This window comes from Plasmodium cynomolgi, chromosome 8 (assembly GCF_000321355.1).
Source record: "Plasmodium cynomolgi strain B DNA, chromosome 8, whole genome shotgun sequence".
NCBI lineage: Eukaryota > Apicomplexa > Aconoidasida > Haemosporida > Plasmodiidae > Plasmodium > Plasmodium cynomolgi.
The window spans coordinates 481288-506960 of NC_020401.1; the positions used below are offsets into that span (position 1 = coordinate 481288).

Consider the following 25673-nt stretch of genomic DNA (forward strand, 5'->3'; position numbering starts at 1 on the left):
GTAGCTGAAAAAATGAGAAGCAAAAATGCCACGCAGGAATTTCTAAAAAATAGCACTATCACTTGCACTCGTGCTTTTTCCATTCCTCATTTTTTCGATTTTCCAGATTTTCTTTTTTTTAACATTTTTTTTCACCCAAAGTAGCGTTGCGAACAGGTGCTAAAACAATCCAGTTGCACAGAAGGAACGACCAGCCAAAAAGGTCGAGGGGGGGAGGAAAAACAATATACCGCCATTTTTCCACGCACCTAAAAAGGTGACATACGTCACATGGATAGCAGCTAAATGAGTTCACCCCTCCTTTGGTTCAAAAAAATGATATGTATCTCCCAACTAATTTGTTGTTCCAAAAGGTGGCCTAAAAACATCCCGCTGCTCGTCGATAGAACATATACGTTGCCGTCATTGTTTTGTTCCAGTTCTTAGTAGGATAGTTAGTGGTTTTATTTCGCTCAAACGATCTCTGCACTGGAGGACGTAGAATACTGGCGCCTTTCCAAATTGGCCTTTTCCCAAATTGGGAGTCACCTCATGTGAAGAGCTGCGCTACACGAGCAACGCATTGGGCTCTCCTAGTGGTCATTACTTTTTTTTTTTTTACCAATTGGATAGTATTATAACCCCCTTTTACGTTAACTTCGAATGCTTTGGGGACGCAAATTCGTGTATATGCACAAATGCAAAAGGGAAAGTGTGACCCCAAAGAAGCTGCTGCGCAAAAGGTAATATCGTCATCTTTGCGTGGCCCGACATCGGACCATCTTGCGCAGATGTTTCTAACGTGAACCACTCGTTTTGGCATATGAAAGACATTTTTATGAAGCTCATCCTGGCGAAAAGTCCTCCCGCCAAATGTTCCTACGCGAGGAAGAGCAGCGTGATAAGTAGCGGCGTGATAAGTAGCAGCACGATAAGTAGCAGCACGATAAGGAGAGGCACGATAGGGAGCGGCACGATAGGGAGCGGCACTCATGCCACATGCAAACGGATGCACAGCCACGCGGATGCCCCCCCCTGCGGCGAAGACAATTGCAGCTCCATAATAAACTACAAAATGGTGCTAGGCTTGAAAAAAGTAGAAATAAATAACCTGTCGTCCATGTGCAGGGACTTCCACAATATCTTCCGAATTGACAAGCACCAATTGGTAAAGTACACAAATGATATCCTACCCTTTGTGAGGTACCTGAGGACGAGTGAGATCGTCATGATTTTACACCACTATGCTTTTATATGCTACCACAATGTACACTTCTACGACAGTGTGTGGAGCCAAGCGATAAACAGGCTGCATGATATCGACTGTAAGGAGCTGGCCCTTATAATATACAGCATGGGGAAGATAAAGTACACGAATAAAGATATGCTTTCCTTTTTCGAAAAGGAAATAAAAAAATGGGTGAACAAATTTACAGGAAGAGATTGTTCCCTAATATTGAAAGGCTTGAAATGCTTAAATTACAATAATGAAGAGATTTATTCACTTATTTATAACCGAATTTTAGCCATATCGGATAATTTGAATATCCTCGATATTTGCATCATTTTGAATACCCACAGTAAAAGTAAGAATATCAATTTGAATTTGTTCGAAACACTCCTGGACAAATCGCTGACCTTTTATTCAGTCCTAAATGAGCAATGCATTGGGTCTCTACTATGGAGTGTAAGTCATGCTAACATTAAAGCGGAGAAATATTTTGCCTTGTTGGGTTTGAGGCTGCGCATGCTTATGCACGAGAAGTTCGTGAAGGAAGGAAAGCTTCCGCAGAAAGATCCCTTTGAGGAAGATATCTCTCGAGGGGGAAAAAAATGCAGGGAAGATAAACCAGCAAGAGAATCGAAAAATGAATGCCCCCAAAGGGGGGTCCACCAAATGAATGGCGCACCCACATCGGATGACATAAACTATCAGGATAGCCAAACCAGCAGAAACGGAAGCATAGATGATTATAATTATGACCTTTTCGAAAATAACAGCGGATCGGATAACGGAAACGAATCAAGTGATATGTCCGACCATATAGACGACTGGAACTTCCGACTCAGTTCCCATACCTTGTGTAAATATGAAAATGTCATACCCTCCATTATCTACTCATTCGGGAAGCAAAAAACGTATATGAAGCACAATATCTATGTGGACAGAAATTTATATAATCACATTCTTAACAGCTACAGTGTTGAACATAGCATTAACAGCAGCCCGCAGGAAAGTGTGTACCTGTTTGATATATCGAGAAAAATTTTAAAAGATAAACACATTTTTGATAATCCGAATGATGGTCAGAAAAAAAATAAATTAAGAAAATATCATATTAAAAAATATTATCAAGATATAATTTATATAGTAAATAATTACCTGCCTTTTTTTTTGTGCAACATACACTACAATGATTTAAAAAATGTCCTTTTTGGGATTGCCAAAATTGAAATGTCTGTGAATAAAAAATTGCTTAACGATATATTTGAATTAATTGTTCGGTATGTAAAATCTAATTTGTACAAAAATTATGAACTTATCAATTTATCGAGATCGTTATCTCTGTTGCCTCATGTCAAGGCAGACTTATGGCATTGCATCATCGATTGTTACAAAAATAATTTCATGGAAAATACCAGTGTGAAGAATAACTGTTACATGTTTTATATATTCTCCTTCGTTTGGAAGGGTTTGGCTAGCACAAAATTTCAGGACAACTTAATTCTTTATATATGTGAGAAAACTGCTCATCTGAGCAAAGAGGACGTCATACATGTCATTAAAGGATTGATTAATCTCAATTATTATCATGACGAGTTAGTAAAAAATGTAACTAATTATGTGATAAAGAATTACGAATCCTTTAACCTCATCGACATAGTATACATTTTAAAGTACTTCACAGCTATGCACTTACGGAACGAAACTGTTTTTTCCTTATTTTCGCGCACAATAAAGAAAAACAACACCCGCTGTAATTATGCGCTTATTTCGACCATTGCTTCTTTCTACTTGGAGGTTCGTTAGGATACCTAAGGGGGGGGGGGGGTAGACGGGAGTAAACTACGCACGTTTGTTCCTGTCTGCATGATGGTGTGGCCGCCTTACAGCCTGACCGTCTACCCACCTACATGTGTGGCCTTTTTCCCGCGTCCTCATCTTCCACCACCCCCTTTTTAACCCCTCATATATTGTGGCACCTCTTTCACCCCCTTCCGTCGCTTCTCTTCTCAGATGGACATAACTCCCAGAGCAATTGAAGATATCCTACTGCAGGAGAAGATGAGCAAGGAAAAAAATTTCACCACGGAGGAGATTCACTGTGATGAGGAATAAAAAGAAAAAGAAAAAAAAGGTGTCACAATTGGGGGATAACCCCGAATCTGGGTTGACACATTTGCCCTTTTGCTTTGCAACATGTGATTTTCCACCATACAGCGCAACAAACACGCAAGTAATGCGCGTGTACGTACATAGGGGCATACCCTAATTCTTGTAAAATTTGTAAAAAGAATTCATATGCGCTTGAGCTGTTTGTCCCTCTTCACTTTGCGCGCCCGTGTTTGGTGCACTGTCCTTGAAGGGGTAGCAAAAAATGTTCTTTAAATATCTCTGATCGAAACCTTTTGGAAATAAATTTTCATTGCCCCATCTTCCGTTGCCCTTGATCACGTCGTGATTTAAGTTTAGACTTTCTCTCGTATACTTTGGCAGCTTAATGTTTTTTTTTTTTTTTTTTAAATAAGCGATGGCATTCAGTTCACTGTATATGCTGGGGCACCATAATCCCTGCGAGTAGGGCGCAGACACGGAAGTAAAAAGGGCAAGCATGATTAAAAGTGTGGTTGGCGGTTGGTGGTTGGCGGTTGGTGGTTGGCGGCGGACGGACAAGCCTTTATCCGAACGTTCGCTTGTGGGAGAAGGGGAGAGGAAACCTGCGCCGTTCCCGCGCATATGCACGCACAAATAGACACACGCACTTATGTATATATATATATATATACAAACACATCTTCGCCACGCATACGCGCACGTTCATATGTTGGCATTGAACACCCCCCCCGCGGGGTGGCCTGCATATACCTGGATGCTCCTCTTGTTCGAATACACCCTGGGCCCCCCGTGCTTCAAATAGTCAGAATTCCCCGCGCTGTCCTTATACAAATTAATGACGTCGACAATATGTTTCGATTTTATGTCTTTCAAGGATATTTCGTACCTGCTATTATTTATATATTCAAATATGGCCATTGGCTCTTCATACTGTTCATGTTGTATTTCAAAATTTAAGTGTTTGTTTTCATCCCTATAATCTGGTAAAATGAACCTTAAAAAAAATCGAACATTCCTGCTGCTATGGCCCGTTTCACTGTACTTGAGGAGGATTTTTTTTAATTGGTACACTCCATTGGAACACATATTTTTTTCCTGGGAGTGAAGTAAACTAGGCTCCTTCGTGCTTCTCACGTTGGAGGAGGTATAGCAGAAGTGAACAGCTTTTCGATCTTCTATTTCTGCCCGTTTTCTCCCCCATGCATCTACGTCCACGCGCGACCTCTTCCACAAGGCGGCAAATAAAATGGGTCAATGTGGAAGCCTCAATTTTGCAAAATATGTGGAGAGTGTGGATTCATTTTTTCAGAGGGTCAAAATGGGGAAAAAAAAAAAAAAGCTAATTAAACAGGTAAATAAAACTCCTTCCGTAGGTTCTCCAAAATTTTAAAATTTAAAATTCCCCCTTTTGTGCAACTACTACAAGCATTTGACACACGATTTTTGCTCGTAGCTTAAGGGAAAGGCACTTAAAGGTAATTTTCACATGTATGGCAAAAACTGTGCCTGGTCGAGCGGATACGTCGTGTGAATATTTTTTATGTTACCTTTTTTTTTTTTAAATCTGTTCATTCCATTGCGCTCAAGTCGCATAGCAAATTGTGTAGGCGCCTTTTTGCCTTTTTACGTACCACTTAATTTGTTAATTTGCTTAATGTACCTTTTTAATGAACCACTTTGAGTAGTAACTCGTTTAACACAAAATTGGGGAATTTTTTCACGGCAAAAAATTTCGCCGCATATGCTGAGCGTAAACATGTACCAACGAGGAGAAGCGCTGTCCCTTAAGCAAGTGTTAATACGTTCCAGAAAAGTGTAAGCGAAGGGGCATATCTGCGTGTATGATAATCTCCTTCACATAATCACAACACTTTTTTACAAAATTCTTTTCGTATAGCTGATTTGACAGCGCGTCGTCCGCGAACTTTGTGAAAAATCTTCAGAGAAGATAGAAGCTCCCCTATGGTGCCCACCCATTTGGATGCGGCTGCTTAACGGACACACAGTGGTGTACATGCGCCCTTGCGTATACATTCACACCGCTCACTTTTTTTGGGATAACTCGTTAGCACGTTGAAGTTGGCTCATTCAAATTGCTCCCCCCCAAATCACCACTAGGTGTCAGCAGAATGGAAAAACACAGTACCTTCAAAAACCTCGTAAAACTGCACGGGGATATAAAGAAGGAAGAGCTGCTGGTGCTTTTCTTCCACAGCTGCATTTTGGATAATAATTTTATATACAAACTGAATGACGAAAAGAAATATGAAAAATCCGAAAATGATGAAAAAATGAAAATTTCAAATGGATATATAAAACACATGACTGATGCTGACAATGGGAAATTTTTTCTAAGTCGAATATTAATTGACCCTGAGTGGAGAAGCAATTCAAGTAGCTACAACTTTTTGTACAAATCTGTAGACACCAACGACACCTACAATTTGAATTTGGTAAAAATAGAGAATTCGCTAGTTGTGCAAATTATCAACACTGCGCAGCCGTCCGTAGTTCACTCAGTTACAATTGACGTGGACGAATATGTAAATAAGTGCACCGCCGAAGAAGGTCCAACGGATAACATGGAGGAGCGCGTGCTGATGGAAAAACTCGAGGAGGTCTTCCAGACTCATATATTAAGCCACATGAAAAAAGGGAGCAGCAACAACATCCGTAGTGATAACAATAGTAATAAGGGAAAAGGTCCCAAGGGACTTATCATAGAATCCAACACAAATGAGCATTTTAGAAATGTTTTCCAAACCAACCCGGATCCATACCTCTTACCAAATTTTAATGACAACCATTTTGATGATAAAAATCCGAACATTGGACGAAATCTAATTCCGGATCTTAGAAATAATGTCCCCATTTTAAAACCAGATGGATTGCTAGTCGGCCCGGACAATAAATTTTTTAACCCCAAAAATTTGCGCTATGACCCAATTGGGCCATTTGGAAATGAACCCAATGCGGACAACAAACCGTTTGAGTTTCAGAACAATTTCCCCTTTTAGGGAGATCAAGCTGGGAAAGCGCGCTGTGCCCAAAGGCGCCAACACATATATGTAAGTGTACTAATTTTGGCGGAATTTTGGCGGAATTTTGTCTCCAAATATGCCTAGCACCATTGTAATGTGCTTTTTTTTTTCTTTTTTTTGTTTATCTCCTTTATGCTAGTTTATATGTGCTGGCCCACTGGACGAGAGCACACGTAACCCCGCGTGAGATGCATCTATTCGACATTGAAGCACGCCAAATGGGTAGCCGCTTGTGTAGTATCCCCCGCTGCACCATTGAAAGGAGTCTTTTTGCTTCTTCTAGGCGGGACATGCACACCACCACGGTGAGCTAAGCTGCGCAACGCATTGTACTACATATATATGTATATGATGTGCATATAATATGTAGATTTTTTTTTTTTTTCCAAACCGGGTGACGTAACTTCACCGCTGCGGCAACCATCGTCACCATGACGCTTTACAAAATGGCATTCATTTCGACTGCTGTTTTATTTCCCGCGATGGGAGGTATGTCAAGGGATTTGCAAAAGAGTCTCCTTGGAAGAGTAAACAAAAAAGAAGGTAAAAACAAATGTGTGGAGGAGGTATAATTCGCAAAGGGTAAGTTATTGGCCAATGAACGGTTAATTAATGGCCAATTAACGGCCACTTATGCGAGGGTGTTTTCCAAATGTGATACAAATGTTATGGACAGCAGTGCCGGGGGAATTACTTCCGCCCCAACGAACGAAACATGCAGCTGCATATTACCATTCGTTTTGCACACGCGCGAAATTGACCCCGTGCGTGCCGAAGCCTCCAACTCGTTACACCTACTGCTTAAACAAAATTTGTCGCGAAAAATTGGGCAAAATACTTTGCACGACGAAGATGAACTCTTTGTTCACCTTGCAGTAGTTATACAGCATATCGATGAAGTAATTGCTGTTTTTCAAATTTTCATTTATTTCCACCATCGAGGGGGTTGTGCCAGGCTGTCCTTCACCAATGTTCGAAGCTGTTTCATCTCCTCTTCTAGTCATACTCGTGGAGAGCTCCACGTACGAAGCTTCTTTTCTTAACGCGACGGATGGCAGTAAGGAAGTGCCCCCTTGTTTTAATTCCTCCTGGTTGTAATTTTGTGTTTTCACTTTCTCATTATTTGCGCCTATACTGATTTGTTCTGCAGTTCCCGCATCATCTTCAAGATCTATCACTTCGATTAATTCTGTGGGTTCCTTTTTAACGCCACTGTTTGTACCATTTGGCGGTGCGCTCGTGTGGTCGCTGATCTGGGTTGCTTTCCCTACATGCGGACAGACCTTCATTAGGTGATCTGTGCAATTGGTTTGTTCGGTTAGCGGTTTGATTAGCGGTTCGGTTAGCGGTTCGGTTATCGGTTTGCTTAGTGGTCCCTCCGCCGGGGCATCCGCCCCCCCCAGCTGGTCCTGCCCCAAGTCAAACTCGTCGGCAATCCCAAAATCGTCATTGTACAGCTGCTTGAAAAAGCTCAAGATTTCCCTCTCCTCAGAGTTCTTATCCACCTTTGCCGAGGGGTCCGCAAACCCATGTTTATTCTCACTAATATTCATTTCGTTTTTCCCTTCACAGCTTCCATCTCCGTCCTCTCCCGCCTGGCTCAGTCCAACAGAGTACAGAAAGCTTTTCAAATCGAAGGAGGGACTTTCATTCTCACTAGTTGGCACGAAATTGTAATCGATTATGTTTTTGTTATACAAAGAATTTTCTATCTTTTTGTTAATCACCTGAACCTTCTCATCGAACAGATCTTCCTCCGTCACTTTATCGGACAAAATTTTCATCTTCGTTTTAAATTTCTTGTACTTTATTTTGATTACTTTGTTTCTCATTTTGTAGTGCTTAATAATCTTACCCCAGGCGTCGCATTTTTTCAAGAAGCTGCAGTTTCCGAAAATGAACAGATTGTACTTGGCTCGGGTTAACGCCACGTTTAGTCGTTTGTAACTTGAGAAGAACATGTTCGAGTCGTCCACTTCGTCGTCCACATGGTCCTCCGCGGGTGATGCGGATGATGCGGAGGATGCTGATGATGCGGAGCATGCGGAGCTTATCTTGGGCACATTTTCTTCCTGGTCCGTCGCGTCACTACCGGCAGCACTAGCCTTTTTTTTCTTCTTCCTCTTGAGGGAACCCTTCGTCCGCACGCACACAAATATGATGATGTCTTTTTCCGTCCCCTGAAAACCATCCACAGTTCCAATGTCAATAAAATTAGAAATATTATTTTTGTAACCCTTTTTTGTGAAGAACATTTTTAGCTCCTTCTTTAGAAAAAACTTCTCCGTGGCGTACGGGGTGATGATGCCTATTCGTTTGTACCACTCCTTCACATTCTCTGAGGTAAAGATAAAGTGCAAGAATTCGATAAACTGCAAAACAGCTTCGCTTTCTTCAATGTTGATGTAAGAGTTTTTTATTTTCCTTTGCTTCGAAAAGGATATGTCGTAAAAAACGCTATGTCTAAGGAAGGGAATAATAAACCAGTCAATTGCCCCTTGGTTTTTCTGACATAAATTTATGTCGTGAAAATTCGAGGGCAATAAATTTCCAAAGTTACTTTGCATAAAATGAAATAAATCGAATTTGTAAAAAAGGTCCCGTTGGATAATTGTTCCCGTCTGTACATCCCCTAGATCACTCCTCAATTTTGTGAGATACTTATTCATTTTCATTTCTTTAAAAAGGGTAAATAGAAAATAAGGAGCATCCGTAATTTTATTTCTGTAGTAGTACTTATTTGGGAAGTGCGAAATGTCTGGGTGCATCCTGTACTGAATGGACAACAGATTATATTTGTACTTGTTCATCTTATGCTTCTTTTGTAATCGTTCGAAGAGGGACCTGGCATACTTGCGTCTCTTTGCAAATAACGAAAAGACCGTCGCGGACAGTTGCTTTGGATCTCCTACCAGAATAATTTTCTTGCAAGAAAAGGACAGAGGTATCAAAATGTCCAATTCGACCGACTGAGACGCTTCATCAATTATAATTGCATCGAACGAGTCAATGTAGTTAACTAGGGATGCATTCGAACTGGCAGAAAGGGTTGAACAAATAATAGTAGACGTTTTCAATAAATTCTTTTTTATAATTTTATTTTCTTCCTTCTTATTAAGAAATAAAAATAACTGTTCTTTAAATTCGAGGCTAAATTCTAATATGTCTGTGCTTACGTTTCTCCCTATTCTAGTCACTATAGGATTAAAAAAGTTTCCATTTTCGTCTAAAATTCCGCTCCCTGACGATATTAGCCTTCTCAAAATTTCATCAATGGCTGCGTTAGATGGGGCACACACGAGTATCCTTTTGTTCTTAATTAAGTTTAGCTTGTTTATCTTTTCTTTTTTGAAAGTGGCTTGTTGTGTCTCTTCCGCCGGGTTCTTCCCTTTCCATTTTCTTTTTTCTCTAACGGGAACGAGGTTCGAACTTTTCCTCATTAATTCGTTTTTCGCTCCTTTGTGTGATACTTCCCCCGATGTGCCGGCCGCAAAGGAATACGCATTGTTATCACTGACGTAGTACGAATAGTTCAGCTTTTCATTAGCATTCCTTTCCTCCACACAGTTGGACTTCTTTGCCAGATAATCGTTATTCACATAGGAGTTATAATACGACTCCGTTAAACCAATCAAATTTTTTATTCTGTTTTCATTATTTTTAAGAAAGTCCTCCTCACCTGAATTATTTCCACCCACATGGTTGTCATCACTTTTTAACATCCTGCTAGACGCATTCATAATGCTCAGGTGGATTGCGTACGCGTAATTGTTTTCATTTTTGTTGCCTTTACTGACGTAGAACACGTTTTGGTTTTTTTTCTTCTTCTTTTTTTTCAATGTGGTCAAAAAAGTCTTCGTACTCCATTGCGTCGAAGCAGTTGTCATTAAAGTAGCAGTGGTCATTTTTTTTGTCGTAATTGATCCAAACGTATGGACTCTTTTTTTTTCTTTCCCCTTTCTTCTCCTCCTTCTTCTCCTTCCTCTTCCCCTTCTTCCTCTCCCTCCGTATGGGCAGATAACAAATTGCCACTTAGGGGGCTCCTCCTACTACGATCCATTTCACCCTTTTGAAAAAAAATGAGTGCACTGATAATGCCCAAAATTGTCGTAGTTTTTCCTGTCCCCGGAGGCCCTTGAATGAGCGTAATCCCCTCATTCATTATGCTGTTGTTAATGGCCCTTAGTTGGTACTTATTGTAAATGTTCAAGAATTTATTTTTTAGCGCCTCTGGTATGTAACGGAAGCCTCCATATTGCTGCTCCCCAAGGAGGGTGGGCTCCCTTCCTCCTGAATTGTTATCCTTCCTCGCATCGTTCTTCGTTACAACTGTTTGTTTGCCTAATGAGGGATTCTCCCCTTTGACGTTAGCTTGGATATTTTTGATCACCCTACTTTTCCTGCTTGGCTTTTCACTAGGATCCTCATTAAAAGTGGGCTCCCCCCCATTCACAGCCACGTCTTCATTCCCTCCTGACCATTTAAACTTCATCAAATAGTCCTTAATTTTTTTCTTAAGGGTTTCCTCCAGATCGTCTGCTTCATTTTGATTCCCATTCAATGGTTCATCTGGTATGGCTTCTCCAGAATGGGTTTTCTGCTGTTCTCCATTTGGTATATGGTCTGAGTAGGCCTCGTCAACGTTTCCAACATCTGTCTGCCTTTTTTTTCTCTTCTTCGTCTGAAGAGCCGTGAAACCCTCCTGCTCACTGGTGCTGTCGTCCTGCTTAACCTCCCCCTTACAAGTGACGCTCTCTGCATGTGGGTGACCTTCCCCACTTGGGTCAATTTCCACAATTTCATTCAACAAGGCGGAGTTCCTAAAATTGAACATGCAGTTAAACAAACGAAGGGTCGAAATTAAACTGGTCACCTTGGACACACGCGTAAAGTAATGATCCAATTTGTCAGCCACGAAAATTTCGTATATGATATTTTTCCTGACTTTATCAATGATATCAAAATTTTTATAATTTAAATTAAATTTGACTTTAATTTGTTCCTTATTTTTCGAAATTACGTAACCTAACAAATGACGGACGCAATATTTTCTGATCATGTAAATGTCGTCATTCGTTTCGTCTTTCATTTCTTCTTTCCCCGAGTTGTTGCCATCCTTGAGTTTGTTTTGCTTTTCGTCTGATTTGGTGATATCAATTTTTTTCGCGTTTTCGACAACTTCCTCCTTTTTCACTTCCTCCTCTTTCACTTCCTCCTCTTTCATTTCCTCACCATCGAGTGAGCCTTCCTCCGAATGGGTGTACGAGCCGGAGGAAGCCACCTCCAGTTTGTCCTTTTCCGAATCACTAGATGTTACTTCTTCTTCATTCGTCTTTACGGAACAAAACATAGGGGTGTAAATATTAAGTGAGTCACTTTTTGCAGTTCTTTTGGGAATAAACCTGAGCAGAATAAGGTCACCATAAAAAAGGTTTGCATACACGATGCTGTCATAAGCTATGTTGATGTTAAACTCAAAATTGTAAATCTCCTTGGGAGTGTTAAGCAGCGTCACGTTATACTCCTTTATGTTTTCATTTTCCTTTTTATTGTTTATTAATTGTTGTGTTTCGATCAGGAATAGTGGAAAGTATGAATAAAAATATTCTTCAAAATTTCTGTACACATCTGGGAGGGTATAAATATCTACATTTATTTTTAGGCGATTTTTTACACCATTAGAATCCAGCTCTTTTTCGCTCCTCAAGCTTGTATAATAATTCCACCTTAAAATTATATTAACCAGGTAATCAGAAACGTCTGTGTATTTTTTTTCTATAATGAATGATTGTAATATCAATAGGATGTTGTCATTCGTCTCCTTCTCCACGTCTTCTTCATTTAAGTTGAAGCATCTCGAATTGCTAATTTCTTTCTTTATTCCTTCTTCTAGCTCCTTAAATTCATTATCCTTTGCATATTTGGCAAATATTTTCCAGTCGAAAAAAATTTTCACAAAATGCTCATCGTCCCACTCTTCCCACATTTTAATGCGCTGGGGAAAGGGCCCCTGGGGGTGTTGCTGTACGCGTCCTCTTCGCCTTCAAGCGGTTGGAGAAAAAGGCTGTGCCTGATGAATGCGACACATTTGTGCGTGGACGCTACGGGGTGCTCCTCTCGACAGGAGGTACCACTTGGTAGAGTGTCCCGCTTGGCGGATTGTACCACTTGGCGGGTTGTCCCGCTTGACGGATTGTCCCGCTTGGCGGATTGCCCCGCTTGACGGATTGTACCTTTCGCTAACTTTTACCGTGCTAACTTGTGGATCTACATAATTTAGAACCCCACCCCCTACAGCTTCTCTTCCTTTCGCTTAACATGTCACTCTTCATTTCGTTGCCCCTTTCGAGATTCCGCTTTCTTCTCACCTTTGGTGGTTATATTAATCTTTTCTTTTTTTTTTTTAAAAATAAATGTGAAAAAAAAATGTTGAAGGTAGGAAGTAATGAAAACATGAACGGAGAAGAAACCTGCGCCTTGAATACTTTCTGTTAAAATGCATCGGTTTCGACCCTATCTCCTTTGTTCTCTTCTCATATCATTTGTTTTGCTTACTTTCCTTTTTTTTTTTTTTTTTTTAATGTTCATGGCAACTCCTTTAGGTACTTTGCATACGCATTAAGAAGCATTTCTGGAATGCTACTTGACCCGAAAGAAAATAAAAAAAAAAAATTACCATTTTTTTATGCGTTCACGTAGGGGGGGTAGGGTGTTTCTACAGAATCTCCATTTTTAAATGTGACATGTGGGTAGTGTGGGCCCTTTTTTTTTTTCAGAGCCATCTTTCCTTCTTATGCACATATCACCCCATTGTGATGTGTTTTTTTTTTTTTTTTTTAGCTAAAAGTGGGATGCGGCTATGTGCCACATGTCATGTGCTACACCTTCCCACGAATTCACGGCAACGTTCGAAACCTGTTCTAAGCATTTTCTTTCCATTGATATTCGTCTCAAGGCCGCTCTTCATTCAGGCGAACATACGTGTAGTTTTTTAAGAGGGTTACGGATCTACCCTGTTTATTCCTCATCAAAAATGGCTCGTTAGCGATTTTGCATTTATGCAATTATGCCCCCTTACCTACCGCGTTTCCCTTTCAGCAACGTGCCCTGTAGATGGGTCATCCCAACTGCTGCTAATTGTGTACTGACCCCCCAAGGGGTTCTACAGCAGAACCGGTTGGTTCATTGGCATCGTTGGAGAGAGGTGCAATCTGCTCAAGGGGTGTTCTGGACAGATTTGCTCACATATGTAAGCGTAAGTGTATATATGCTATCGCTAATACAATGTGCTATTTTTTTTCTTTCCATTCAGCCTTTTTGCAAAAATTTGCACACAACGACTACAGCGTTGTGTTTCTATCAAATGTCTAAGGGTTGCTACATACACGGCAGGAGTAATGCGCAGGGCGTCATACATGTGCTATTTTAATTTTTGCCCATGTGTTCCCATTGCTCATTTTTATGAACAATTATTAAATTAATTTAAAAAAAAAAAAAAAAAAAACGAAGTGCGCTCCATTTTGCCTCTTAACATTAAGATGATAAAAATGTTTAACTTTTTACATGCTAGCAAATTGTCGAATAATTGGCACATAAGCAAAATTAATAGCTACAATGCGCGATTTGTAATGCCTTCACGTTCGTGTCATGAAATTATATATTTTTTTTTTTCCCCCATCGCTTTGTCTTCGCTTGCCTTTTTTTGTGTACTTCTTAAAAAGAGCTTTGAAGAATCACCGCACCGGCAGTTTGTTCCTCCTCCCCTGTGGAGGAAGCAAAATCGCAACGTTTAAGCAGAAGGTAGAACATAGTTCTAGTGGAACGGTCTGTTAACTGGTTTTAATAGATCGAGGGGGGGGGAGAAAGAAAGAGATGGTTCTCCTGACCTTATGACCCAACCGGGCAGAACAGAAATATAAATCGGCAGCGTGATCATTTTAATGTTATTGAACATATGTCTCTTTTTATAGTACACCACGCGGAGGGGTACCCAAAATAGGGGTCCCGGACAACGTAAAGGGAAACATAAAAAAAAAAAAAACTCTTATGTATACTTTCCCAAACGTGTAGCTATTTGCATAATTGCTTTGTAGCATGGATTATCTGTGCGAATAATACATAATATACAGCCTTATCAGTGGTGCCCCTCAATTTTTGCCCATTTGGGAAATATTATTAAAAATAGAAAAAGGGGTACATCGCGCTCGTATACAGCATCATGTACAGCGTGAATTGTCACGACAGATGGTAACTGTACAGTAGGCGAATAAATGATTAGAATGAAGTTTTTCACTTTGCTTTTTTTTTTTTTTTTTTTGTTCTACCATGGATATATGGGCCAACCTGACATATCCGCGGTTAGGTTAGGCAGTTCATTGATCAGGAACTGTTCATTATTAGTAGGCAAAAAAAAAAAGCAATAAAATGAGCAAATGAACAGCGAGAGGTTAATAAGGAATAATAAATAATAAAAAAAAGCAACACGAAAAAAAGGTGCTAAAGGCGAGAAAAAATCTAAACCCCTTTTACAAAAAAGGCGCGGCAGAACGGCATATGTTTTTATATTATATAATTATTAGCAATCGCGTTTTATTTACATTAGTGGAGTTAATTTGTTCGCAACAAAATTTAGGGATATCGCCCAAAAGAGGGGGCACAAAAAACAAACGTGAACCGTACGTGTTGTAAATAAAAAGATTTATAAATATACGTACATATATACATATGTATATATGTATGCATGTATGTACAAAACAGTTGCGCGATTTGGGGGCCTGCGGGGGACTAGTTAAATGCTCCTCTGTAGGCACATACCAGCGCATGGACGCGAGAATCGAAATTAATAGGGGTTGAATAAGGCAAAAAAATGCATAGCCTCCCCCAGCAATTTTTTTCTGGCGCGAAGAAGCGAACCTGAACGTAACAGAACAAACCAAATGACAACAAAGGGTACTACGCATATACGAATCAGCCTTACAGCGCGGTAAGGGTAAAATCTGTTAACTTAGCGCCGATACTCAACTTAAATAAAATGAAACAATAAATAAAAACTTAGATCTTGTAATAATAACAAAATGGCGATAACACCGTTCCGGCAATGCAGTAGCACGAAAGTTACCTTGGCATAAATTCCAGCGCGCAGTGCCCCTCTCTTCTTCTTGGTAGCAATCATCAAACATAGTAGCAGCATATATAACATATATGTATGGAGTCTGCACCACCACTAGTATATATATGACATACAACGCTTAAATATCGCTATATGTCGAGCTACCCATGGGACGATGCAATGATGCTATGTTTATTTGTTTATTTGCATACGTGCTATCGCGACGCATGCTACTGCTTTCCCCCCCTTGGCGCAGCCGCGAGTAAAAGGAAAGAAGAACAGACTACTGCTAGCCGGACAACAAATTTCATTCTGCATATTCTGACAGTAAGCAATGATGGAATTTAATTTAACCCGAAAGCAGAAGCGTAAAAATAATTACTACAACGATATTGTTACATGTACATGAACAACTAAACCAAAAAATAAAATAGCTTTACCACCAGATCAAATACTTTTCATTTTATTATGACAAAGAAATACTACGTCCCCATCTTTTTTTCTTTACGCGTCATATGAATTTTTCTAGCTGCAAAAAAATAAAAAAAATGCATTATTCTAAAAAAAAAATATTCACATTAATTGAATGTATTGAATTTACCGACTATCAGCTTTTTGCGTAAATTCTTATGCTATGAAAATACGTATGACTCATATCGCTTTCGCTTGCTTAAATAATAAAAAAAAAAAAAATTAAATACAATTTTTTTTAAGCTAAAATATATTTATATGCCTAAAAAATATTTACGCATAAATATACATGCAAAAATATATGCGTACAAGTATACGCGCATAAGCAAACATATATCAAAAAGATTAAGTCGCTTTTAAGATACGAAAAAGAAAAAAAAAAAATTTTTTTTTACAAAAAATAGTAAGTACATTTAAAAAGTATAAAAAGCATATATATATGCAATATATGTACGTAGGAATACCTTGTAAAAGAGGATTATCTCATCTGAATTACGTTTAAATAGCATTCCTTAGGTACATCCAAAAAGTACAAAAAAAAAGATCACTCAAGAATTGCAGAAATTGTAGAAATTGCAGAATTTTGCAAAACACTGCAAATCAATAAGCATTACCCGAACATCATTACCATTAGAAGCCAACCTTTTGGGGGATATTTCTAACCTCACGTGGAAACTCCTACGCATACCATTTAGTTTAGCGGTAATAACATTGGCGCAAACGCAAAGCGTGAAGCTGCTAAGCATATATAACAACATACCCAACATACTCTCAAAACAGGACGCGCTACGCGCTCGCGCTATAAATCCCCTTTGCCAACAGTAGCTACATTTTTAAAAAAATTCCCTTTCCCCCATCTCCCACAAACAAATCGTAGACAAAATGAAGCTCAAATTAAACTTCGCGAAAAAGAAAAAAGGGTTTGACTGCTCCATAATCGAAGGTTGCAAATCCCTTGTGGGGAAACTCTTCGGAAGCGGTGTTGACAAATATTTTAGAATAGTTAACATTGCAATAGTTGCAATATTCGTCACTGTTTTGAATTATATATACGCCTTTGATACAAAATATGCAAAGAAGAAGGACAAAAACTTGCTCTACATGTACTACGGATTTTTAGTATGTCTTGTGGGGTTCGCCATCAGCATTAACTGGTAAGGGCGCGCGCACAAGCGATTAACGTCTGTGCAGAAAAAAAGAGCGTCTCTGCATATGCACGTGCGTACGTACGCATGTGAATATAGGATCATGCGCATGTATACACATCCACATATGCACATATATCGCCACGCGCGGCGCACATAGCCGTCGTTAAGTACTTCCCAAACATGCGTACCTATATGTGCCCCCACATGTACATATGTCTGTACCTTCCCTCATTTGTGGAACACAAATTCACACCGCTCCCCTTCCCTCATCGTTTGAAATTTTTACAGGATATACTTCGAGTATTCCAAAAATAAGAAAAAGAAAGGATCCCCCTTGGAAGTTAAAAGTAAGATATGACTTAACTGATGATGGATGCGCTGTTTTGTGGACAATTTATATTTTACCTTTTTTTGCAACGGTTGCTTTTGCGTATCGTTGTGCATGCTCTGTCTGCGCTCCATTTGAGCGTGCTTTTCTCATCGTTCTGCCTATACATATTGCGCCTGCACTTTTTTTTTTTCTTTCTTTTTTTACCTTTTCAGTGGGGAGCAAAAAAAAATAAATGAAAGCCCAATTTTGTCCTACGCTATTTGTAAGTTTCTCACCTGGTCGATGTAATATACAATGGTTTATAATTCAGTAAAATATCCCGATCTCCTTGTTTAACTTCCTTTTTGGGACTTTTTTTAAATTTCTGTGATTAAATGTTTTGTATATGGATTATATACGTACATGTATGTATGTTATATAGACGAGCTTTTTCATTTTGTCAGTATCCATTTTTTTTTTTTTTTAAACATGTATATTATTTATATATATTGCCTATGTGCATACACATGCAGCTAGCCATGTGCATTGCAGGCATAGTCAAATTGTAAATAATATGTGACCATATTTGCTACTCCCTCCAAATGAATAAAATATGCAATTCGTTAATTAATTATTTTGTATAACAATATATGAACCATTTTTTACTCTTTCTCATTTTGCATTTTCTTTTTCTCATTTTACTTGTTTAACTTCATAATAAAAAACATTTAATTGTGTTCTGTCCTCAAATGCCCAGACGCCATCTCCGGACGGCTTATTATTTTTAAAGTTTCCCACGAAATACATTCCTGAAGGGGTGCAGGCAGGATAAGAAGCGTACGCGTGGGGTCAGAGGACCACAAATGTGGCCTTCTTTACATAGGGGATATGCTCAACGGGCAGTTTATATCTCCACCACAGATGATCATTCAGCACAACATTGTCATTTAAAAAAAAAAAAAAAGATGTAAAAAACCATTTGGTAAGATCCATTTCCCGTGCGTTAAATGTCCGTCTTCCCAATGTCCTTCAAGAACGCTTTTGCACTTTTTGTATGTGTATCTTCCTGCGGGGAAGGGGTTGTTTGTGATGGACATTGAGCTACTCTGAACGAATGGGAGCTCCGCTTACGCACATACATATGAGTATATAAATATGAGTACATAAATACGCGTACACTGCAGACGCGCTTGTCTGATTAACCCCATCCGCTCTTCTTTCCAAACTTCCAGCCACCTACGTACACGTCCCCGTTTCTGTACAACATCATTCCCTCGTTGTGCTTCAGACCGTTGGCGTAGTTCCCATAGTAGAAGCTCCGGTTCTCTGCAGGTGTTCGGGTGTTTCAACAGCGCAGGGATATATATATATATGCACACATATATGCAAGAAAATGTACAAAATTGTGAAACCCTAGAACGGGCCAGGACCAAACACACGAAAAATGAGAGGACCCACCGGGGGTAGGACTAACTTATTTATGTAATTACCTTTCGCGGGGATAATCGTTTCTTTTTTCATTTTTGAGTTATTCCATTTTTGCATAAGATGTAGCAACAACTTTTTGGAGGCATTTTTTTCATTATCAGCTGCTTTATTCCCCTTCTTGCTATTTTGATAGCCATCCTTATTTGACCTTTTCTCCTTGTCTTGTTCATTCTGATCGCTCTGTTCAGTGTCTCCTTCGCTTTGGTCTTCTCCGCTAGTGGCGTCTCCACTTTGATCGCTTCCACTTTGGTCATTTTCACCTTCCTCCTCGCTCGTGTCCTTTTCGCTATCCGCGTCTTTGCCATTCTGCTCATTTTGCTCATCGTCCTGTTCGTCGTTGCCCTTTTCATCATCGCTCTTCTCGTCTTCACTCATCTCGTCTTCACTCTTCTCGTCTTCGCCCTTCTCGTCGTCGCTGTTCCCCTCCTCCTCACTATTCTTATCGTCTCTCCCCCTCGCCCCTCTCCCTTTGCCTCTCTCCTGCCTGTCGTTCATATTGTAAAAATAAGTGCCAATCCCGTTCTTCTTGCCGTGCTCATACAACCCTTGGTAAAAATCGCCATTCTGGTAGTTATACTCACCTGTTGGAAGGGGGAAAAAAAAAGAGACACCAATGAGATATACGATGCTGTGGGAACGGAGCCAAAAGTGAAAAGGCGCAGATGCGAGCTAAGAAAATATAAAAAAATGATGTTTCTTCACAATGGGATAAATGTGACCAACCATATCCGTGTTTTTTTCCTTGGAAGATATTTCCGTAATACTTCTCCGTGGTTTTCCATTTTTTGTTAAGGTAAAATATCACAGTTCCCACACCCGTGTAGTTCCCTAGCGTGTTTGAGGACTCCCCATTGTCTTTCACCAATTTTAAGGTTTTTTTCTTGTCCTTTGTTCGTCCCATTTTGCAATTACGCTTGAATGCACGAATGAGTGGAAAGGATGGACTTCACATGTATGTACGAAAGTGTTGAGAAGAGGTTTAATTTCCTTCACCATGCACACACAGGTTGGAGAGCATATATCTTTGCGAACTCCTCCCTATGTAATGTGCACATAAAAGGGAAAAAAACGATAAATTAATTTTCGCAAAGGAGCACGAATTGGGGAAGGATATTCTGCTAAAATTATTGGCGTCTACATGAAAGGGGGATTGAAAATTAGCGCAAAAAAAAATTGTCGTGCGAATTTAAAAAAAAAAATTCCGTTGAAAGTCCTATCTCAAAAATATTGTGTTGACGTAACGTACAGAAGCGCCCTTTGGAATTCCTCCTTATGTTCTTCGTGTTCCCAATGCGCGGAAACCATGGCAACGGTTAAAAATGAGGAGCATCGACAAGCTAAGCGCTGTATAAGCGGTTAGACGCACAAACGGGCAGGCGCATAAGAGGATATACGCACAAACGGATAGACGCACAAGCGGACAGACGCACAAGCGGACAGACGCACAAACGGACAGACGCATATACACATTTCCATGCTGCGCACACGTTCAAAAAAAGTAACGCATTCTATACGGCCACATTTTTTCCCCAGGAAGAGAGAGTAAAATTGCTCGTAGCAGCGAGGAAAGGTAGTGTGCCATTTTCGTACATTTTTTGTAAGCCCTCTGTTATATTCTGGGCTATGAAATTGCCTTTTTTTTGGGGGGAGGTGAGAATTTGCTAACCCACCACTTGGGCGACGCTTCGAGGCGAAGCTCCACAACTTTGCCACATTTAACCACATTTAACCACATTTTTGATAGGAATTTACGAAGATGTCGTTTCCTTGTCTAAGTTGCAAATTCCTCTGGGGGATTACGTCCAGCCTCCGGTAAAATGGGACTAGACTAATACGTGTCCTACGCGCATTCAATAAAATGCTGCCTGGCATATGAACCTATGGGAGTATGAACACGTGTACTCGCTAAGACGTATGGGAATCCCATATTTCGAGTGCGAATGCCCAAATGTTACAATACACAAAAGGGCAATAATTTTTTTTGTTGCACGCTAAATAATTACTACAACATCAAAATGATGCTTCACCCCATTTACCCCATCTTTTTTTCGGTGTGCCGAGACAGCATAACAGAACAGCCTTCTGGTATAGTTGCCGGAATGGGAGCCTAAAGATGGCTAGGATAATTTTGAAAAAAGGAAGTAACATAAATCATAAGGATGCCAACGGAATATCTCCCCTTCATATCAGCGTCAAATATGGGCACCTAAACATTGCCAAGTTCCTCATCGAAAATAATGCCAACGTGGACATAACAGACAATGTTCGGATGAAAGGGTGGAGCAGTAAAGAAGGCCCTTACAATATAGGAGGGATGCTCGTCGAACGTGTACCAATTTGGTGCATTTCTTCATACATGCATAACTGCGCATGTGAATGGGACACCTTCCACAGGAAATAGCTAACAACCCCCCCCAAATGCCGCTTTCCCCACTCCAGGAAGGACAGAGCCCCATCTTTTACGCCATAATAAACAAGCACTACGACGTAATGCTCTCACACAACGCTTCCAACGGTTCCAGCCATTGCCAGCTTGTTCATAGTTGTATATATGGGCATATTAACACCCGTTGACATGCATAACCCCTCAAAAGGGGCCCCTAAACCTTTCTAAGCCTTCCTTCGCACCACTTCCACACATGTTGTAAAAAATTTACTACCCCTCACCCTCGAACTGACGCTTCAGATCGTCAAGCTTCTGATAGAGAATGGAGCCGACGTTCAAATGAAAGACCACGTAAATTTGAAATTGCCTGACTCATCATTTTAAAATATGGCCAGTCACGTAGATACCCATGATCGCTCATTTTATCCTTAACATCAACCAAATTTTCTCCCCTTCGAAGAACAATGCCAGCGTGTATGACTACGCAGACTTTAGTGGAAGGACGAAGCTCTCCTCCTACATACTCTACAAGAGTAACATACAATAAGAAAAAAAAAAAAAAAAAAAAAAAAATCACTCAAAAAGGAGTAACAAGATATGGGCTCTTCACACATTTGTTCATCCCCATAGCGTTTTCCTTAATATGATCACTTTTTTTCCACCCCCTCCTCCCCTTTCTGCTAAATCAGGCAACGAGATAATAGTTAACGATTCGAAGAGAGTTCTGAATGGGGATTCGCCCCCTAACGACGAGGACTCGAAAGCTTCGTGAAGCTTCCCATGTAAGAAGTGTTTGTAAAAGTACTCCGTCCACCACAATTTGAAATGATGCGTTTAATTGGGCTGATGGGGGGTGTACTTAATTGGAGGGATAAGCTCGCGCGCACATATATGTACATATATGCACATATTTATATGTACATATTTACTTACATGTGTGTGTGTGCGCCCCGCGCAGGTAATACACATAACACATACTATTAAAACAAAAATGTAAATTCGTTAAGACGTTGAGGTTGTTAATTTAAAAAGGGGAAATGTTTTTTCGATAATAATTATGTCTGCATGAGCTACGCACACACACATGGGTAGACGCCTGCGTGCATAGGGGCATATACATATGTGCACGTGCGAACGTCTGCTGCACTGGCTTTTTTTTTTTTACTCGTTTTTTTAACTGCTGGGTGCTCACGCGCGCCCACGTATGTATGACATGTACGCACGCCTGTCATGCTCGAGCGGGTACATAAATATGAATATATAAATAAATAAATATATATATATATATATTATATATATACGGTCGTGGAACTAAAAAGCGAAAGGGACGGGGAGCAAGGAGCATGAGTGTTACTTTTGCTAAATTTACAAGCACCATCAGGGAGGTAGCGGTTCACAGAGGGGTGAAGTCTCAGAGCAAGCTGCATTTGTATCGGTGCACATTTGCTCAAAAAGGTACATCACACGCTATGCGGCCTTTTTGCACAGCACTTCTCAGCGATAAGGTACTTAACGAATTTAATCACCACATAGATGATCACCTGCAAATCGTACTTGCATGTGGGTGAATATATACACACGCATATAAACACACGCATATAAACATATACACATATCTACACATGTTTGTTGTATGCTTTGCCACGCAACGTCACATAGGTTAGTCTGTTCGTCTCCCCTCCTGTCTCCTCACGGCGACGCGTTATTTATTGCCTGACAAAAGAATTCCTTCTCACTTTTGCATGCACCATTCTTGTTCTAAATCTGTTGTGCCAATTCAGAGTTCACACCATCGCTGCCTTACGTGAAACGTTTAACAAAAAATGGATCCTCACATGGGAGTCTACGTATACGCAGGGGCATGTCAAAAGGGCATAATACATTGGACCCACGAACTAGCAAACTTATATTAAAATTTGTTCTTCTTTCCTAATGTCGCTCATGAGGGAAGTACTAAAAATTGGGGCTATTCGTATCCTTCTGAGCGAACTTAACTGCTTTTTGTATGCCATCGGTTTGGTGACCTCAATTGGTATGCTTTGCCTTTCTTCTCTCACCTCTTCCCAGGGCGTGGAAACCACTCTTAATGGTGGTGACCGATCTGTGAAGGGTACAAATGGGGAGATTAAATGTAACGGGGGGGTAAAGACATGCCCATGGGGGAGTATATTAAGGAGAAATGAAACCAAAGGCATATAAAATGTCAGCCAATGATCAATAACATTACGAACTGGCTAGCTATCATAACATTGAAGTGAAAGAAAAAAAAAAAAAAAAAGGTAACCTCTTAGCTCCGCAAGCATTACAGTGCTGGTGAAAAAGTCGAGTTCTGCTATCCTTCTCCATGGCTGTATTTGGACTTTTGCACATCTGACACGTCACATATTCAGTTATATATTTTCTTAACAAGGCTTCGATATGCTTGGGTCCATACTTTCCTTTTAAAACTAACTGTCCCTCTCCTGCTATGGACCCTTCCGTTCCCAATTCGGCTAAGACAAAATGAAAAACGTGTTCTTCATTTCTGTTCATAATTGTACATATATCCTTAAAATTAATCCACGCGACCTTTTTCGAACCAACCCTAACAACTTGTGGCGGTTTAATGGTGTACTTTTTCGATATACACAAATCTATGTTGTGCTTATTTACTAAATCTTGGATTCTATGTAAGAGTTCGTCGTATGGGTACACTGCTCCTCTTTCAAATACCTTCCCTGTTCCGTCAATGATTATTTCTTCGATCTTTTCTGTGACTTCTTTTTTTTTTTTTTTTTTTTTTTTCTCACCAAAATCGAAAAGCTGTTTCGTTTCCTCGTCGTGCACCTTCTCCAAGTCGACGAAAACGGCCCCTGCGTCTTCCATTTTGTCCTCCATGGTGCGTTCGGGTGGGCAACAGAAGGTGATATCAGAATTCGGCAAATGGAATGAGGCAAATAAAATGCGGAAACAGAGGGGCGACACGCGGGACGCAGCGCAGGGTGTGCCTTGTACGATAAGCGGTTGGCAGACAGCGGTACACCTGGGAAATGTACGCGTTCGCTGAAACAGAAGTGCGAACTGTTTTGCGCGGTTCTATGTTTTTTCCTCCTCCTTTCTTCCCTTCTCAAAATCGTGGTACACAAAATATGTACATTTAGCTATTTTTGAAACGCTTCTTCGCAGTTTCTTCGTTGAGCGAACCTCCTCCAATCTTGCTTCACTTTCGAAACGAATGTGTATAATTGTAAACAGCGCAAAAGGTGGGTACATATATTTTAATCTCCCATTCGGTCGGTACGCGCTGACTTGTTCACAAGAAGGCTACGCCCTTATAGCGCCGTCAATTCTTGGGCATATAGGAAGGCACAAAAATATGCACGAGCGCACATGCGTACATACGTGCAAGTGTTTACCTCCGTTTGCATGAAGGGAGGGGGGGGACTCGATTGTTTGGAAAATCCCCTGCTGCAGTTAGAACTTGGTGCGACGGCATACATTGAACATATCGCTTTATGCAAGTATGTACGTGCGTGCTATATATATGTACATACTATATGATTTATTTTTTTATTTATTTATTATTATTTTTTTTTTTTTTTTTCCTTTCATAGAAGCGTTCTTTTCATCCGTAGCTGTCGCAAAACGAAATGGATGGGTACACGCAAGAAATGCCCTCGTTGAAGGTTACAAAAAAAATTGTTTTTTCATTTAATTATTCGTACTTGCAATATTTCCCCTATGGCTTGGCAGCTTATTTTATCGCTACATGTGCGTGCGCAATTTGTCATGCATGTACGTTAATTTTCGCAACTATATATATATACATATATATATGCTCATTTGTATGTATGTTTTTATACGCTTTATGCAGGCATGGGTGGAAACAAATTTGTTGATTAACCAAAATGGGTGATTAACCAAGGCGGAGATGCGCAAGGGGGGGCGTACTTAGGGCGGCAAAATAAGATGCATCGGGGTATATAATTATGTATAAATAATGTATGTGCTTCCCAAAGTGGGCAAACTTGTTTGTAGCGCAGGGAAGGCGTTACTTCAACTCGCGCCAACACTACGTGCACAATGGAAAGAGGAGAAATGATGGCCCCCTCTTAATTGATGTGCGCCCATACTTGTAAATGCCTTTTAGGGCCGCCCAGCGGAGAGTTTCCCTCAAAGAATTTGAAGCCGTTTGCCAGATTTAGGAAAACGCCAAGGAGTGCACAGTACATGTTAAGTCAAGTCATGTGCTTGGGTTGGAAGCTTATATATTTGTGCGTTTATGCATTTTCGCGTTTGTATTGTATGCTTTTTACGTGCTGAGGTAATGTAAATAAATACGCACCAGTGCGTGCATTACAACGTACTACTTTGCAACACGCGTGAGCGAAGAAACCCCCGTCCCCTATAATTTAAGTAACTGCG

The 25673-nt window shown here is 40.2% G+C and overlaps 8 protein-coding genes across 8 annotated transcripts; 4 read left to right on the top strand and 4 right to left on the bottom strand.

The window, feature by feature from the left end:
• Positions 1-802: 802 nt before the first annotated feature.
• On the top strand, positions 803-3319 carry PCYB_081970 (hypothetical protein; the record flags this gene model as incomplete). Its single annotated transcript, XM_004221935.1, has 2 exons — positions 803-2911; positions 3218-3319. The coding sequence occupies 2 exons, from the start codon at positions 803-805 to the stop codon at positions 3317-3319; spliced, it is 2211 nt and encodes a 736-aa protein (XP_004221983.1).
• Positions 3320-3469: 150 nt separating this feature from the next.
• PCYB_081980 (hypothetical protein) lies at positions 3470-4765 on the bottom strand (the record flags this gene model as incomplete). The annotated part of the gene is made up of 2 exons (XM_004221936.1): positions 4067-4765; positions 3470-3772 (listed from the first exon to the last, which is right to left on the bottom strand). Exons 1-2 carry the CDS (start codon positions 4400-4402, stop codon positions 3470-3472), a joined length of 639 nt encoding a protein of 212 aa, XP_004221984.1. The 5' UTR covers positions 4403-4765.
• Positions 4766-5916: 1151 nt separating this feature from the next.
• On the top strand, positions 5917-6388 carry PCYB_081990 (hypothetical protein; the record flags this gene model as incomplete). Its single annotated transcript, XM_004221937.1, has 2 exons — positions 5917-6302; positions 6334-6388. The coding sequence occupies 2 exons, from the start codon at positions 5917-5919 to the stop codon at positions 6386-6388; spliced, it is 441 nt and encodes a 146-aa protein (XP_004221985.1).
• Positions 6389-7151: 763 nt separating this feature from the next.
• On the bottom strand, positions 7152-12343 carry PCYB_082000 (hypothetical protein; the record flags this gene model as incomplete). The annotated part of the gene is made up of 2 exons (XM_004221938.1): positions 7152-10144; positions 10408-12343. The coding sequence occupies 2 exons, from the start codon at positions 12341-12343 to the stop codon at positions 7152-7154; spliced, it is 4929 nt and encodes a 1642-aa protein (XP_004221986.1).
• A 4013-nt stretch (positions 12344-16356) lies between these two features.
• Positions 16357-17839, top strand: PCYB_082010 (hypothetical protein). The gene is made up of 4 exons (XM_004221939.1): positions 16357-16639; positions 16815-17091; positions 17374-17432; positions 17629-17839. Exons 2-4 carry the CDS (start codon positions 16820-16822, stop codon positions 17646-17648), a joined length of 351 nt encoding a protein of 116 aa, XP_004221987.1. The 5' UTR covers positions 16357-16639; positions 16815-16819; the 3' UTR covers positions 17649-17839.
• A 249-nt stretch (positions 17840-18088) lies between these two features.
• PCYB_082020 (hypothetical protein) lies at positions 18089-19784 on the bottom strand (the record flags this gene model as incomplete). Its single annotated transcript, XM_004221940.1, has 4 exons — positions 18089-18204; positions 18372-18492; positions 18809-19464; positions 19607-19784. The coding sequence occupies 2 exons, from the start codon at positions 19782-19784 to the stop codon at positions 18809-18811; spliced, it is 834 nt and encodes a 277-aa protein (XP_004221988.1). The 3' UTR covers positions 18089-18204; positions 18372-18492.
• Positions 19785-19985: 201 nt separating this feature from the next.
• PCYB_082030 (hypothetical protein) lies at positions 19986-21816 on the top strand (the record flags this gene model as incomplete). The annotated part of the gene is made up of 7 exons (XM_004221941.1): positions 19986-20195; positions 20417-20453; positions 20628-20695; positions 20949-21212; positions 21323-21370; positions 21570-21620; positions 21730-21816. The coding sequence occupies exons 1-7, from the start codon at positions 20022-20024 to the stop codon at positions 21814-21816; spliced, it is 729 nt and encodes a 242-aa protein (XP_004221989.1). The 5' UTR covers positions 19986-20021.
• Positions 21817-23116: 1300 nt separating this feature from the next.
• Positions 23117-24146, bottom strand: PCYB_082040 (eukaryotic translation initiation factor 2 beta; the record flags this gene model as incomplete). Its single annotated transcript, XM_004221942.1, has 2 exons — positions 23117-23370; positions 23554-24146. The coding sequence occupies 2 exons, from the start codon at positions 24144-24146 to the stop codon at positions 23295-23297; spliced, it is 669 nt and encodes a 222-aa protein (XP_004221990.1). The 3' UTR covers positions 23117-23294.
• Positions 24147-25673: the final 1527 nt, after the last annotated feature.

Coding starts and splice junctions, on each gene's coding strand:
- PCYB_082010 (XM_004221939.1), top strand. CDS start 16,820: ATGAAGCTCAAATTAAACTTCGCGAAAAAGAAAAAAGGGTTTGACTGC. Junction 17,092..17,373: donor TTCGCCATCAGCATTAACTG/GTAAGGGCGCGC, acceptor AAATTTTTACAG/GATATACTTCGAGTATTCCA. Junction 17,433..17,628: donor ATCCCCCTTGGAAGTTAAAA/GTAAGATATGAC, acceptor TTACCTTTTCAG/TGGGGAGCAAAAAAAAATAA.